Below are 16,278 nucleotides of genomic sequence, written 5' to 3' on the forward strand. Positions count from 1 at the left end.
AGATTCGGATCCGGAGCTGAATCGTGAAGAATGGAGAGAGAAAAAAAGATCCGAAGAGCTGGCCGGTTCCAAGAGTTGTCATCCTAAGCAGCTCCCAGTGAATCATTCGAGTCGATGATTCGGATCCGGAGCTGAGCTGATAAGCTGGAGAGATGCATTTCGCTTTTCAATTATTTGCTTTTGTGCGGATCTTCCGCTCCCCCAGAGAATTATGGGAGGAGAGGTGAGAGCACATATGCTGGAGGAATAACATCAGCAATAAGAGCCGGGTACATAAATAAATTGGATAATACCAGTAGAAGATTAAGATCGTGTAGCACATGTACATATTTCTCTCTCTCCCACTTCGAAGTTTGCTTTTACCGTTGGTGCTGTCGATCAGTAGGCACATGTTGTATTACGCGGTAGCTGTTCAATGCGTAAGTGGAGTAATGTGTTTTTTTTTTTAAGTTCCGCTATGAGTGATGGAATGTATGGTTTAGACTTGTGATATCAGTGAGCTGATGAGCTGCGGTTCCTAAAAAATGAACCGCGGGTCATCAGTTCACTTTAGAGAATCGGGTCTATAGAACAGCTCGGGAGCGGATCGCCCATCTCTACATCAGACTTATCGGTAAATCATTTTAATTTTAGCCGCAATTCCAAATCTTTCTCATGTCATTCTTTCTGTGCAATAAGACCACTGAAAAAAAAGCATGGATTTCAAAGTGTATTCGAAAATATTTTAAGAAAGAGAGCTGCCAAAGCCAGGTTCATTACTACATTACTAATCCAGGAAAATATTGGCAGTGCATTTGCAATGCAAATTTTTTCTCTGGATTAGCAATATTGTACATGAAGAGTAAATAAATAAAATGTCTTAAGAAACAAGTTTCCCAAAATAAGGAATTGAGGGGCCGGGATCCACCTAGTGACATAAAAAATAAACTTCTTTCAGCTTTAATCTTTTTGACGCTCTAATTGGGTGGGGTTCGTCGTTCAATTGCCAAGTCACCACACTCTCCATGCAACTCGCTTATCTAATGGAGACGCATGGCTTAAAGTTGAAACTACGTTATAAAGTGCTTCAACAAAAATTCTAAAGAACCACAAATGCCTTTTCGTTTCAGGTCACAGCGGCAAAGCCAAACGGGGTCACCTATGCTTCGATGCTGCCTTCGAAACGGGCAACCTTGGCCGTGTGGACCTGGTGGGCGAGTTCGAGTACGATCTGTTTCTCCGGCCGGACACGTGCAATCCCCGGTACCGGTTCTGGTTCAACTTCACCGTCGACAACGTCAAACAGGACCAACGGGTGATATTCAACATTGTAAATATCAACAAAAATCGTAACCTGTTCAAGGATGGCATGACACCGCTCGTCAAGTCGAGCAGCCGTCCCAAGTGGCAACGTATCCCTAGGTGCGAAGTTTTCTACTACAAATCGGCCATCCATCAGAACCATTATGTGCTGAGCTTTGCTTTTGGATTCGACAAGGAGGACGAGGTGTACCAGTTTGCACTAACGTTTCCGTATTCGTACTCGAAACTGCAGGCCTATCTAAACGCGTTGGAGACCAAGTTTCCGGAATCGTTCGAGCGGACCACACTGGGGATGACGATTGTGAGTTTTCTGTCTGAATTACACCTCTGTTTCTTGTTGAACTTTTCATGTCGATTGCAGCAAAACCGCAAACTGGAGGTAGTCACCTTCGACGACGTGAAGAAACCGGACAAAGTCGATCAGAAGAACGTCATCCATATGGTGGTAATCCTGGCGAGGATTCATCCTGGCGAATCGCCAGCTTCGTACGTTGTGCAGGGATTGATCGAATACCTGGCGGCAGCGAATCAACCGATATCGAAAGCCTTGCGGGATAATGTGGTGTTCAAAATCATTCCAATGCTGAATCCAGATGGGGTGTTCTTGGGAAACAACCGGTGCAACGTGATCGGACACGATTTGAACCGATCGTGGAACAAGATGTCCCAGTATACGCATCCGACGCTGGGTGCGGCCATGAAGATGCTGAAGGAGTACGACAACTCGAGTGTCAGTTGGGTGAATCTTAGCTGTGATGCTAATTGTCTAGAGAATTTTTTTCTTTCTTTATTTCAGTGCTACCAGGTGGATTTTGTGATCGACATCCACGCCCATTCGAGTCTGACGGGGACGTTCATCTACGGTAGTACGTATGACAATGTGTATCGGTACGAACGGCATCTAGTGTTTCCCAAGCTGTTTGCAGCCAAGTGCGAAGACTTCTGCCAAGAGCATATGATGTTCAACGCGGACGATAGGAAATCCGGAACTGCCCGGCGGTTCTTTGTGGAGGCGTTGAGTGATAATGTCAATACCTATACGCTGGAGGTTTCCATGTGTGGGTACTACCTGAACGATAGCAACTTACTGACGCAGTACACTGAAGATGGGTGTAAGTAATAGAGCACTGCGCGAAACCTAACCCAAATCTCCCCGTTCCTTTTCCTCACCAGCGAGTTTTGACAGTTCTGCCGGGTTTGTTTTGGCTCCCGTTCGTTGCTATCTCTTTTACTGTCATGGCAAAAATTGAGGTTAGATTTTGCGTGCAGTGCTCTAATGGGTCGTGTGGATATAGTAAAAAGGCTATTAGGGGTTGTTCATTAACTACGTAAACAGTTTTCTGGGATTATTGAACCCCCCTCCCCCTGCGTAGACAATTGTCCATTTTTTTTTTAAATTTGTATGGGTCGTGGATAATTGCCATTCTAAACTGTCTACGTAATTTATGAACAGCCCCGTAAAAGGCCTTTCGTTACCATTTTGAAACCTTTTATGGGGATTCAATCAAAATAGTGGATCTCAGCAATTAAGAGGTTGTATCCAAGACACAACCATAGATTTGACGTAGGATTACGTGCTCGGTATCAATATTCGGCGACTGTGTTAGGAAAAGCGCCTTTTGCAGGCAATCGGTGATAATTTTGATGAACAGTTGGACATTCGTGTAATTTTCAATAGTAACCTGATGAAAATTGATAAAGTGTTTATTTCAGCAGATTTGTAGAAAATTTGTCAATCGATTGGCTTGTTTAGAATTAAAACCCATCCGTTTTTGACAGAGTTATAAGTGGACAAAACCTGACCACTTTTCGTAACGTGGTCGATTTTGGTTTTTTGAAATTGCACCCCCAATATGTTGCTGAAAAACGTAATCCTACGTCAAAAATATACGAAAGCCACTACTATTAAAGTTCTCTTTACATATACATGAAGTCTTTTTCGTATGTTCTTCTGGAATGGTCATGCTCTTGAGTTCCTCTGGATATGAAATTCAATTTGCGTTTCCATTAAAGATCTATGAACTCCCAGCCAAGCGTTTTTAATTAATCATAATTGCCTTTCATTATCCGCCATCTTTGCTTACAAAATGGCGCAGGTATACGGCACCTAGACCATATTCTGAAGAATACTTGAACAAGTAGATGTCTATTCAGTGGACCAGGATTCTAAATTAAAGTTGAAAATGGCGTCCATACTGCATTTGAAATCAATTAAAGATATTGACGAGAATATACCGGAATCCGGATTAGACTGTCCTATACGCAATTCTCATCCCAACACTCATTTCAGATATGCGAATCGGTCGCAACCTGGCGCGATCCTTCCTGGAGTACTACCGTTTCACCAACATCCTGCCAATCCCGCCGGTGGACGAGCTGCGACCGCGCAAGGGTCGACCCCGAACGCACCGGCCTCGGGCACGATCCCGAACCCGCAGCGAAGTTCGCTTGCGGCCCAAAACCGTCCGCACCTACGCTCCCATTAGCTATACGGATCTCTCGATCTGCTACGACAGTTCGACCTCGAACGAGGGCTCGCCGATACGCTACATGTACTCACACTACGGTGGCTTCCGGATGCGTGCCCTTGGGCCACCGGATCAGTACTCGCTGTCCAACATCCAGGCGGCTCGGTTCAGCAATCTGGATTTTAGCAGCGACTACCGGTTCAAGGTTACCCCGAAGCCCAAAACGGCTCCGGAGCAGCACAAGATGCCCCCGATCGAGATCCTGAACGTTCCGCCAAAACCCTGCCTTACCATTATAGACTTCAATCAGCTTACGCGCGGAGGCCTCGAGGAAGCCACCTCCGGACGGAAGCTCGAACGGGAAAAGGAGAAAATCCGTCGCCACACGCTCAAAAGCAGTTCAAGAAAAGCGTAGTCTAGATTGATAAAAAATCGATTTTTTTATTATTAAAATTTGTAATAATCTCTTATATTCAAATCTACTAAACAACTCTCTACAAGCGTCGCGAAGGATTCCGTTCCACAGATTAGGACCTGGAGCGAATCCTGAGCATACCGAAGCAATAAAGTCTCTATGTCAATTTTCTCCAGTCTGTGATTCAAGACCCGCTCGTTGTATTTCTTCTTCGATGACAGGCACGAACAACTCCTGGACGACTTTCCGCCACAGAAACAGCTTTCCCTAGAGAGATAAATCGTAGCTTCGAAGTTCCAAAACGCTCCCAGCTTCAACAGCTCATCTCTCATCAAAATTCCTTCCACATCTTTACAACAGTAGACCAGCTTCAGTCTTGTTTCATCCGCCTCATCTTCCAAAATGGCCGCCACGATGGAGTAAATCGGTGCCAATCCGACTCCCTGCGCTAAGCAGATCAAGTTCTTCCGAGCATTTCTTTCCCACACGAATCCGGTGTAAACCCCCTTCCACTCCGTCACGTCACCAACGTTCAAAGTCTGCAAATACTCAGACATCTCCCCTGCCGTTTCCATCCTTATCAGAACTTCAAACTCGTTCGCATCTCGATCAACCTGGATCGGTGTGTACGGTCGACTAAAGTACAAATCACGCTCGCTTCGATCGTACTTTTCAACCGACTTCCTGTCGCCACCATGAGCAACACGTGCTTCCGCTGAAGCCGTTTCGTTCCGCCATGTTGAAAACATAGCATTGAGCCCACGCTCCGTCTGTCTCCAACCTCTCGGTGCTCGCAGCATCAGATGGCTACCGGGAGGGATCTGTAGCTCGTAGCCGGCACAATCGTTGTCTTCTGTTCGGGGATGGTATCGGAACCGGAAATGGAAAGTATTTGGTGTGCGCTGCGTGATGGCGACGCATTGGAATGGTTTGTAGCTGCTGTCCAGAAGACTTGGTCGGTTGGAGGTAGACGGATGTTTTCGGAATTTCACTTTACGATCGAGTACACAATTTGTGCAGCCGGAACCACAACACTCGGGTAGGTAGTCTTCTTCGGAGGCCATTAAAAAAATACCTAATGGTTTTGATGAAGAAAAAAATTCCTAGTTAAGAATTTGTTTTGTTTATAAATTCCATTGCTAACGGCTCGTAACGCCTCGATGTATCTGATTCGATGACAGCGTTCACTAAACGAGCCTCCGTAGTATTTGCATTGTTATTTGGTTACCGAGCTGGTTTATGTTCACCTGAAGTAAAATTCGATTCATGAGCTACTAAAATTGAATTTGAATTCGTGGAAAATTTAATGATAAACATTCGCAATGACCGAATCAGTGGTGGCGAGCCGGCATAAAGATTGCCTTCCATGCCGAATCGTCAGCGGAACGGGCGTGCTCGGAATGGGAGTCTACATTTGGATGCAGGCACAGAAGAGACCTCAGGCAGTTGGTAGATACGCCATATACGGCGTGGCGGCAGGTAAATATTAAATCTGACCTAAGAATAAACATAGAGCAGAGAAGAGTAGAACATGTTTCGTGGAATGGCTATTCAATCAAAAAGACATGTCTTCAAACGTATCATCTCTGTGGCATTTATCAGAGATCAGAGGTGCCAGGTTTGATAACATGTCTACATTTTTTAAATCATTCGAAATTGTGGGACTTCCCTTGGCATAGAGTATGATTGTACTTGTCACAAATGTACTTAAGCAATAATGGTACATCCCTAGAAAGCTCTCAATTATCAACTGTGGATGTGCCTAAAAACACTAAGTTCAGAGCCGAAGTAATGTCTCCCAGTGAGGGCGTAATAAAGCCAAAGCAGAAGACGCATTGTGAAGACATTTCAAATTTTCAGTAACCATGTAACAAGTTCCAACCATTTGCAACTTACAGTGGCCGGCGGAATCGGAATAACGCGACTCCTAGATGTCTACCCTTTCGGAAAATCACGGGAAGCCCCAAAGAACTAAATCCACCGCCTTGTTTGTTGATGTTACATGTATGTAGATTACTAGTATGATTTATTTGACCAAATGAAAAATTACACATAAATTAAGACCTGGAATACACTCCACGAGCGACGCGCGGGAAATTACTTCCTTGATCCGAACACCCCCTTACTTTTGCCCAACCTTTCCCAGCGAAGTATCGGTCCTCGGATCGGCGGTGATGTTCTGCACGGAAACGATCGTCTCATTGATGGCGGTTTGCAGCTTCCGCAGACTTTGAATCTGCAACAATCGCAGGATTCGCGCTGCCCGCTCCAGATCGGGTTCCTTCTGGAATCCCATCCCTGTGCCTTCGCCGATCGGGAATGGTTTTCCGGTGATGATCGGTTCCTTGAGAACTTCTTTGTTGAACATAGTTGAGATCACCCGTCCGGCCGATCTCACCGAAACCAAATGATCCGGGTGATAGGCGATTCCCAGCTTTTCCGCTAACTTTTTGGAACCCTCCTCAAATTCAGGGCTTGTGACTGAAAATTAAAGAAATATTACGAACTTCCTCGAATCTAAAAACACAACCAACTCACAATCGATATTATCAAACGGATTCGTCGATTTGATCTCCGGCGCCGCTGTGGCCTTTTTATCCTCTTCCAGCTTCCGAGCTGCGGTAACGGGCCGATACCGGTCGGCATTGTCGGAGTATTCCAGCTTTATCGCATACAGAAACAGCCACGTTAACTCTTCGGCTTTCGATTTCAGATCGGTGGGATACTTCAAATCCATCTTGTATTTATCATAGGCGGGATCCCAGTCGGCAGCGGCGCCCACCTTCCGTAGATTCGCCCGGTCTTCGATGGTGTAGTGGCGAATCTTTTGATCCTCCAGCCACAGGACGATATTGCGGAACTCTTTAGGATCTGCGGTAATGAAATGATAATTACCATTCGACGAACAAATCAAATAGAATATTCTTACCGTCAATATTGATCCCACCCTGGGCGGGGTATTCCAACGCGGCCAAGTATCGCTCAAACATTGCAATTTTCGTGAAATATATTGCAGTATACTTCTTGCCGGACTGCCGGGTGCGGATGAAGACTTTTGTTTTGATACAAATGTCAAGCGCTGTTGTTACCCTAAAATGACAGCTCGTTTAAAAATTGATTTGTGTGTGTTTGGTAACGCAAATAACGGGATGATAACGTATTCGAGGGGACTGGTGCAGCTGCGCACCGCACTGCATTTGGCTGGTTCAAACAATCATTAATCTTTTCTAAATTAAGATATTAACATGCTTCCACAAGGGGGACGAAACTCCCAGATTTATTCAAGTTTTTTGAAAAAAAATAATCACTATTTTCGTGAATCGATTCATACCTGTATAAATCCACTTTATCATATCCCGACCAACCGTTCGTGAAAATTCTTCAAAGTTCTTTATACAGAAATAAAGATTTATGTCGGCAATTCACTTTAAATTTTCTTTCGATGTACACATTTAAAAATCTTTATTCATCGATACTTACATTTAAGATTATTTCTTCATCAGTCATATGATAGTAATCTATAAAGGTGCCATGCGAAATTTCTTTTAATTTCGATATGTCACATGGGCTTTAGTAATATTCTTGACAAATATTCATCAATAAATATTTAAATACTGATATCATCGTAACTTTGAACTTTGACAAAGAACAACAAAGATTGCCATCGATGCACATTTATAATCTCCTTGTTATCGATTTGCATCGCTGGTTAAAGAGAGTTCGAGACACACCAGGTGACAGATGGCAATGTTTATATTATTTATCGACATATTCGGAATTTCATCGGAAGAAGCAATCTGCCGGTAAATGAACGAGAAGACCGCCCGGAAAAAAATAACCATACAATTACCATAAAATAAAATACAGTTACAAGTAAATCTATTGCCAACAATCGATCTTATTGTGTGTATATAGTACACGAAGTTTTAGCATATTGTTATTACAATAGATGTACAATACGTCCCATATAGTAAGAGTTTTCAACAATAGAACAACAATACAATTAATGGTAAATGGTTCAAGTTTGTTCGGGAAAAAGTGATTTTTCGTATGGTTAAGATACATAACGACCCCCTTAATCTATTGTATATTCCCCAATTTACCATAGATTCTATTGTAGAAACAATACATTCTATTGTTATTTTATCGTTGTGGATAATACGATTTTTTGTAAATACCATAAACTCTATTGTATGGTTACAATACATTTCATTGTACCTCTACGGTTCTTTTTTTTACGGGCGATAGCCGCGATGCAGCAAATGTTTACCATTGTAGTTCTTCAAGTTTATGTCTATATATATTTAATAACCCGTGATAACATGCGTGGTGGGATTCTCGGCATTTGGAACCCAATGAGGAAAATTGATACCTTTTTGACCTCTATTACACCTACATGGCTGACTGGTTGATGGTTATGACAAATAAATATTGAATTCATGTATGAAAAGATTTACAGAAATTGCAATACATCACATACTAGAGTGTGTTTGCCTGTCGTTGATAAGCTCATCAACAGCAGCCGTGGACCTAAGGGTGGCGACACATCTAAATCTCAACTTTAGATTCTCAAAAAATCTCACACTAGCGAATCAATCTTCGAAAAATCTTCTTGCATTTCTCGCATATACTTGCATCGTGCATCATTTTTTTGCAGGAAATCTTCAGAATCGTTATTAATCTTCTTTCGATCTACTCAGCGTGCGAGCAGCCAGCACACTTAATCTAGCTCGGTAAAATCTCCAACAGCCGATTACTTCGGCATTTACTTTTGCTGATATATGTGCAAAATATCTGTTTGTTAGCAAAATGATATTTGTTAGCTGAGTCTCGGCAATTGTTTTACTGAATCTCAGCAAAATAAATTGCAGAACTACTCGGCTGTTGGAATCTCGGCGAAACATTTTAAGTGTGAGCCACAGCACAACACAATCTTTCCTGCAGCGGAGATAGAGTCGTCCCCCTCGCCAAAATTCTACATTCACCCAACCATCTACAGCAGAAGCACACTCCGAAGCTCTTCGTATAAAGGTCGCAACCAACGAAATTCTATCATAGGATCTAATCCTACATTCTTCACCGAATACTTCTGAAATCCAGCATTCAGCCGAAATTCGTTTGCTTTCGCAACCACTTTCGCCTTTGACTTGGAACACCTCCAAACCGTGGCATTATCTTCGTCCTGATCTTTTCGTTGTCGATTCCCGAATAGAAATTGTAATGTAGGAAACATTGGTGGCGATGCAATGTTTTTCTGGTAAGTAAATGTGAATTTATTAATTTAATGTAATGTAATTATGTTTTTTTTTTTAGGAAAGTGTACCGGTACCAGTCCCAGCCGAATCCCGGTAGGGAATCCGAAGCTGGATCCCGGGCGGGGAGTTTGCAGCCAGATCTCTTTGCAGGTTAGTCAGTGTATTTACTAAAAGCTACAAGCCCGATGACGGATTCCGTAAACGGAGCCCGATGACGGGTTCCGTAAACGGAGCCCGATGGGGATTCCGTTGACGGATCCCGATGGGGAAACCGAATACGGATCCCGATGGGAAAACCGAATACGGGGTCCCAATGGGGAAACCGAATACGGCTCCCGATGGGGATTCCGTAGACGGATCCCGATGGGGAAACCGAATACGGGTCCCAATGGGGAAACCGAATACGGATCCCGATGGGGATTCCGTAGACAGATCCCGATGGGGAAACCGAATACGGATCCCGATGGGGAAACCGAATACGAATCCCGATGGGAAAACCGAATACGGGTCCCAATGGGAAAACCGAATACGGATCCCGATGGGAAAACCGAATACGGATCCCGATGGGAAAACCGAATACAGGTCCCAATGGGGAAACCGAATACGGATCCCGATGGGGATTCCGTAGACGGATCCCGATGGGGAAACCGAATACGGATCCCGATGGGAAAACCGAATACGGATCCCGATGGGAAAACCGAATACGGATCCCGATGGGAAAACCGAATACGGGTCCCAATGGGGAAACCGAATACGGATCCCGATGGGGATTCCGTAGACGGATCCCGATGGGGAAACCGAATACGGATCCCGATGGGGAAACCGAATACGAATCCTGATGGGGAAACCGAATACGGATCCTGATGGGGAAACCGAATACGAATCCCGATGGGGAAACCGAATACGTATCCTGATGGGGAAACCGAATACGTATCCCTATGGGGAAACCGAGTACGTATCCATTAGTTATCGTTTCGTGTGGAAAACCTGGAATTGGGTTGTATAATTTCGAAAAACAAACAAATTTTTATACATCATCTGAACGCCCGAAAAAAAAAATTACAGTAAAATTTTCAGTGGAAACAATGCTCTAACATTAATATTTATTGTCGACAATAAAAATGATTGTTATAATGTTGTACTCTTCCGAAAACGGCAAAACTGCTACCTAGCTGTACAATGAATGTACATAATAAAATGTTGTTACAATGATTTTTATCGTATTTTTCATTTATTTTATTGTTAACATGATTCGATCATGAACAATAATGAACAACTCTATTGCAATAAAAATTGTTGTTACATTAAATATTGGTGTATTTTCATTGTGGGTTACTTCACGAACAATAAAAATAAATCTGATTGAAGCATGCAGACTATGAGAGGGTCAGCAACACTGCCAATGTAATTAAGATAGGCGCTGCTCGTATGGCTCTGGCTTTGACAGTTCGTTTGGCTCAAAACCAGGCAGTCCGCGTCCGCTCATATCTTATCCTAGACCCTCTCTAAAGCTTAATGGAAACCTTGTCCGTGCAGTCAATAATCATACAATAATAATAAAAAATTCCACCACTTGAAGATGTCAGGAAGGAACTCTCAGGTGGAAGCATATTTCATGGGTGATTCTCTCCAGTCGAATGCATTAACTTATCAACGACGCTCAACCACCAAGGAGACGTGACCTAGGGATATCGAGCGCAGGGGAGTTGGCCTGCATTTCTCACAAGTTCCGGATCGAATCTCGATCCATAACCAGTAAAAAAAGGACCACCCGTAACAGATATACCACCCCCTTCCCTTCCCGGGGCAAAGTTTTATTTTTTCGATTTATTTTTAAAGTCGATAAAGTAGATCTGTCAAGTCAACACATACACTCTAAAGTACACTGTTATTTTTTTTAATAAATAAATTCGCCAACCAACAGTAAAATAACAATAATATATAATGTTATTGAAAAAAAATTATATGGGAAAATCACGAAAATTTCATTGTTAAGATACTTAACAACCCCCCTTTTTTATTGTAAATTTTCCATTTACCATGAAATTTATTGTTTTGTACAACATAAATCAAGGTAAATTTATTGTAGACGTAACAATATAAATCATTGTTAAGACAATAATTTTCGTCTTATTGTTACATTGTTTTTTAATGTACTTTTGTTGTTATTTTTTTTCGGGCGAGCTTCGTTTTCTGAGCACAAATATATTTTTATCGTTCCCATAGACATTCATCTCGATTTGTAAACCAAGATTTAAATTGTTGATAAATTGCATTAGATGACATTAATATCCTTTTGAATGACAGTTCGCTCTATGGCGAGGGCCGCTAAAATGGTGATGTTTGCAAATGTAATAACACTGATTTATCATAGTTCATGTGAACCAAAATTTATGAAATTTTGGATTTAGGTTCCATTTTTAAACCATTTTTTCAACCTATTAATATTGGATTCAGAGAGCCGCAATAATGGCGGTAAGCTCCAACTCGGATTAACTTTTAATACCGTCCCTGTTTGGATGATCTGCGAATTGTTTGCATAACATCGTGTTGAATAACTCTGATGTCGACATCAAAGCAGCCGGACATTCTTGATCGGGATATAATCCGAGGATAATACCGAGTGGAGCTTACAGCCATAAGTGATTTAATGAATAATTCGCTGATTGCGACTCTCTGAAAACTAAATGCACAGGTTTCATACGTCAAACTCATCCTTTGCAACGTCCTCTTGTAACTTAAAAATACAAAATGTCATAATAACGTAGGGTAGAGAACTACTTCGGCCTAATCGCCCGTTTTGGGCCTATCGAGCAGAAAACTTCAATAGAAATCCATTATTTCAGAGTTCGTCAATTCAATTATGCATTTGGTACGATACTTTAGTTAATAAGCTACGGAACGAAGTCAATGAGAACACGTGATTGCACCCATTATTCCCAAAAACAAAAGAAGCGCTCCGACCGAATCAATTTTTATCTTCATTCTTTATTCTTTATTTCCATTTCGTCAAGCCAGTGAAGACTACATACAATGATTATTACAATGTTTAATCTTCATGCGATAGGCCGAAGTGAATTAATTGGCGTTTCAATGGCGTTTCAATGCGCTAGGACGAGTTTAGAATCCGTAGGCCGAGTTTGGTGTCAAGAAGCAGTGTTAGACTTTTGACAATATCTCAACGATTGGTTTCTCTTTATCAAATCTTACGGTACATACGGAAAGGTAAATAAATTTGGAAGCCATCAGTAATAATAACATTCCGTTTGGTGCTAAACTACGCTAGATAAAGAAGGACTAAGTGCGGGTTGTGCTTAATATGCCGAAAATGGGGTAGTTAACCCTATAATGACTTCATAATTCCAAAAAAACATGTTTCCGGGCGGAATAAGTTTCATCAAGCCTTATGATGGTACACAAGATGGGTCGCAAGTTTATATAAAATTTAAAGTGTGGTTCGCAATCAGGGAAAGACTGAAATTTAAGAATTCTAATGTAAATTTTTCATAAATAATGCCAATTTAGAATTCTGTACTATCTAATAACTATTCTTCGAACTTTTAGGCAGTTTGGATAACAATTTAGCCAACGTATAAGATACTTACCACAGACAAACAGACATAACACATTGAATATTTCTCACTGTAAAACATCGTCGTTAAAACATTACCGCCCTCTGTTGAGTACACTGTGGTGGGTAGTACGCTGAACAGATGGCGGTAGTGTGGAAACGTCAAACGCAAGGAAATTGACTATGCGCGCCACAGGTGGCGGTACTACCAACTAAGATACTTTTAAATTGACCGATAAATGCTTGTTCGATGAACATCTTGCGAGTTTTATGTCTGTTTGTCTGTATACTTACTTTACTTTTGCTGATCCGACGTCCCTCGGAACCTAACCTGTATAACAAGTTGCGCCAACTAACTCGGTCCCTGGCTGCTTGTCTCCAATTTCTCGAGCGTCCCACACTTCCTACATCTTACTCCACTTGGTCTAACCACATAGCACGCTGTGCTTTTCTGCGTCTTGTACCGGCCGGATTTGAGGAAAACACCATTTTTGCGGGATTGTTGTCCGGCATTCTTACAACGTGTCCCGTCCATTGTACCCTTCCAATTTTAGCGACTTTCTGGATATTGGGTTCGCCATAAAGTTACGCCAGTTCGTGGTTCATTCCTAAATAGAGCTGGAACTAGGGCGTAACAGCTTTTGTAATCAATGACTTCTCTCGATGATTTCGCGGAAGTCATGGCTCTCCAAGGCGAATCGACATCACCATCGATTAGAGAAAGACTTCTACTACCCGATGGATATGTTGGTTTGTGTAGGCGTGTCTTGAATTCCGAGAAATCAACAAGTCAAGGCATTGTTTACAAAGGCTGTTACTCCCTAATTCCAGCTCTATCTAGATTCTTCTACTCCATTCACCATTTTCATATACCCTCTGCCAAAGATCGTCCTAAGCACGCGTCGTTCGAAAACTCCCAGTGCTCCTCGAGCATTGTCCATTGTCATATTTTTCATGCACAATAATTTTGTTTATTATATATTTGCAGTTCGTTTGCAGCAATTTTTGGAGCGATCCGTGAAGGGGAAGGCTTGCCACTTGTATATCCGAACAGTGGACCAAACAAGCCAGCAACCCCGTCCAAAGTGTCATGCATTATTGACAAATTGGCACAGTGGGTCGATTTAAAGGGAGATCTGGAGGCGCAGCGATCACATTGTCATGATTGTCTGGTAGTTCACTCAAAAATGCTATAACAATCGCCAAGCTCGCTGTAATGTCACCAAGTGCCTCGTCACCCACGAATAGGCGCCTTTGTCAGTGGTCTAACAACTCTTAGCGCGCTAATGGCATAGTTCCCCTGCCGCATAGAGAGTTGCCACAATGATATTAGGTTAGCTAAGGTCAGTTAACTAACTGGTGGGAAACGGGAGCTTAAGCAATGGCTATTCTTTATGCATTTAAGAGATAGTCTACCAGAATGGATGACTTTTTTTTGTACAATTTTATGTTTTCTGATGGTTTCGGTTGTGCAAAACATGAGAATTAACTTTTTCAATACTTTCAATTGTACAAAGCATTAGAGCTAGAAACAAGATCTTGTAAACACTACACACCTTAACTGGTAGCTTGATAAAAAAAAAAATGCTGCAAAAATCGTCAAGCTCGCTGTAATGTCACCAAGTGCCTCGTCACCTACAAATTGGCGCCTATGTCAGTGGTCTAATAACTTTTAGCGCGCTAATGGCATAGTTCCCCTGCCGCATAGAGAGTTGCCGCAATGATATTAGGTTAGCTAAGGTCAGTTAACTGACTGGTGGGAAACGGGAGCTTCAGCATTGACTGTTATGTACGCATTTTTATGATGTAATCTAACAACAATCGTGTGTAGTGTTTACACGATCATGTTTCTAGTTCTAATGTGTTGTAAATATAATTGAAAGCATTTGAAAAGTAAGATTCTAGTGTTTTGTATATCTAAAAACATTAGTAAACATCTACATTTGAAAACATTCAAACAACGTTTACTTTAAACGTTTTGTACATCTGAAAACATCAGAGAACATCAAACACGAAGTACAATTGAAAACATCCGAACAACGTTTAGTTCTAGCGTTGTGTACATACGAAAACATCCAAAAAAAGTTTGGTTCCAGCATCGGGAGGCATCTACGTTAGAAAACATCAGAATACATTTAAATATAAAAACATCCGAACAACGTTTAGTTCTAACGTTTTTTACATCCGAAAACAACCGAAAAACGTTTGATTCTAACATCAGGAAACCTCTACATTAGAAAACATCAGAAAACGTTTACATATAAAAACATCCGAAAAACGTTTAGTTCTAACGTTTTGTACATCTGAAAACATCCTTAAAACGTTTGGTTCTAATGTCAATAGATTGAAATTTTTGACGTCAGACCGACATTAGAATGGCAAAATTTTGTTCCAAAATTTCTGATGTATACACCATGTTACGTTGCTTAAATACAACTAAATCATAATGTTTCCTAATGTTTGACATCAGGCATACATTTGATTTCGATGCTGATGTAGACATCAAAATCAAACGTTGGGCTAATGTAAATTTCTTTGGGTTGTCTTGCATCCTTTTTTAACTGTTAACTTCCTCTCTATTGGCCATGACGGCACCGTCGAAAAATAATCGTCTCTTCTAGCAAATATTGACAGTTGCTTATGGGAATTTTCAGTGGAGTTAAGTGATAGTACGACGGCCGCCATGTTTCACGCACAGTGTGCCGTTTGCTTGTAGATTTTACCATACACAGAAAAAAAAGTTGTTGAATATTACATCCAAACTGCTGCAACCAGGTCGAATTTGGGTGGGTTAATGTTATTTCCGCACAACTTTTTGAAAATATGAGCTATGAGTGGTCCGAGGTGCGATTATGAAAGGGACAGACAGTCAAACCATAATACACACTAAAAATTTAATGCGAGAACGGTTGGATAATTCTGACTCATTCAAGATTACCGATGAATAGCGGATAATATCGGATGATATCGGCAAGCGCGTGTTATTATTCTTTACGAATCGAAGAAATCCACTAAAATCGAATTTATGAAGCTAATTTTATTGAAATCCGTTAAATTTAATGTAGAATGGACTACTTTCGCCCCCCTCAAAAATACCTGAAGTTCTAAGAAGTTTACTGAACTTCTACGATATTCTTGGAGCTTTTACGAAGTACCATTAACTTCTACGAAGTATGCTGAGCTTTTTTCGCTTGATTTGGATTTGTTTTCCGTCGACCTTGTTTTCCGTACCGAGTACCAATGGTACCGACGCCGGGGAGGCAGCTC

At 41.7% G+C, this 16,278-nt stretch overlaps 3 protein-coding genes across 3 annotated transcripts in view; 1 reads left to right on the forward strand and 2 right to left on the reverse strand.

The window, feature by feature from the left end:
• The window catches only part of LOC135706709 (cytosolic carboxypeptidase 6-like), a 56,722-nt gene extending 52,460 nt beyond the window's left edge, over positions 1-4,262 (forward strand). The window contains exons 3-6 of the mRNA XM_065228359.1: positions 1,110-1,603; positions 1,664-2,032; positions 2,099-2,414; positions 3,593-4,262. Coding sequence (XP_065084431.1) covers positions 1,110-1,603; positions 1,664-2,032; positions 2,099-2,414; positions 3,593-4,185 — 1,772 coding nt within the window. The 3' untranslated portion in view covers positions 4,186-4,262. The remainder of the gene's footprint in view (positions 1-1,109; positions 1,604-1,663; positions 2,033-2,098; positions 2,415-3,592) is intronic.
• On the reverse strand, positions 4,214-5,249 carry LOC135706710 (NADH-cytochrome b5 reductase-like). The gene has a single exon (XM_065228360.1). It carries the CDS (start codon positions 5,247-5,249, stop codon positions 4,218-4,220), a length of 1,032 nt encoding a protein of 343 aa, XP_065084432.1. The 3' UTR covers positions 4,214-4,217.
• A 945-nt stretch (positions 5,250-6,194) lies between these two features.
• On the reverse strand, positions 6,195-7,246 carry LOC135706714 (RNA transcription, translation and transport factor protein-like). The gene is made up of 3 exons (XM_065228364.1): positions 7,115-7,246; positions 6,724-7,056; positions 6,195-6,666 (listed from the first exon to the last, which is right to left on the reverse strand). The coding sequence occupies exons 1-3, from the start codon at positions 7,173-7,175 to the stop codon at positions 6,308-6,310; spliced, it is 753 nt and encodes a 250-aa protein (XP_065084436.1). The 5' UTR covers positions 7,176-7,246; the 3' UTR covers positions 6,195-6,307.
• Between the last annotated feature and the right edge of the window lie 9,032 nt (positions 7,247-16,278).

This window comes from Ochlerotatus camptorhynchus, unplaced genomic scaffold (assembly GCF_037179485.1).
Source record: "Ochlerotatus camptorhynchus isolate MF236.1 unplaced genomic scaffold, CSIRO-AGI_Acam_v1.1 ptg000289l, whole genome shotgun sequence".
Lineage (NCBI taxonomy): Eukaryota > Metazoa > Arthropoda > Insecta > Diptera > Culicidae > Ochlerotatus > Ochlerotatus camptorhynchus.

Bases quoted from the DNA above. Each gene is read 5' to 3' on its own strand.
- LOC135706714 (XM_065228364.1), bottom strand. From the start codon at position 7,175: ATGTTTGAGCGATACTTGGCCGCGTTGGAATACCCCGCCCAGGGTGGG. The intron at 7,057-7,114 runs GTAAGAATATTC...TCATTACCGCAG, and splicing joins GGGTGGGATCAATATTGACG to ATCCTAAAGAGTTCCGCAAT. The intron at 6,667-6,723 runs GTGAGTTGGTTG...TTTAATTTTCAG, and splicing joins TCCGTTTGATAATATCGATT to TCACAAGCCCTGAATTTGAG.
- LOC135706710 (XM_065228360.1), bottom strand. From the start codon at position 5,249: ATGGCCTCCGAAGAAGACTACCTACCCGAGTGTTGTGGTTCCGGCTGC.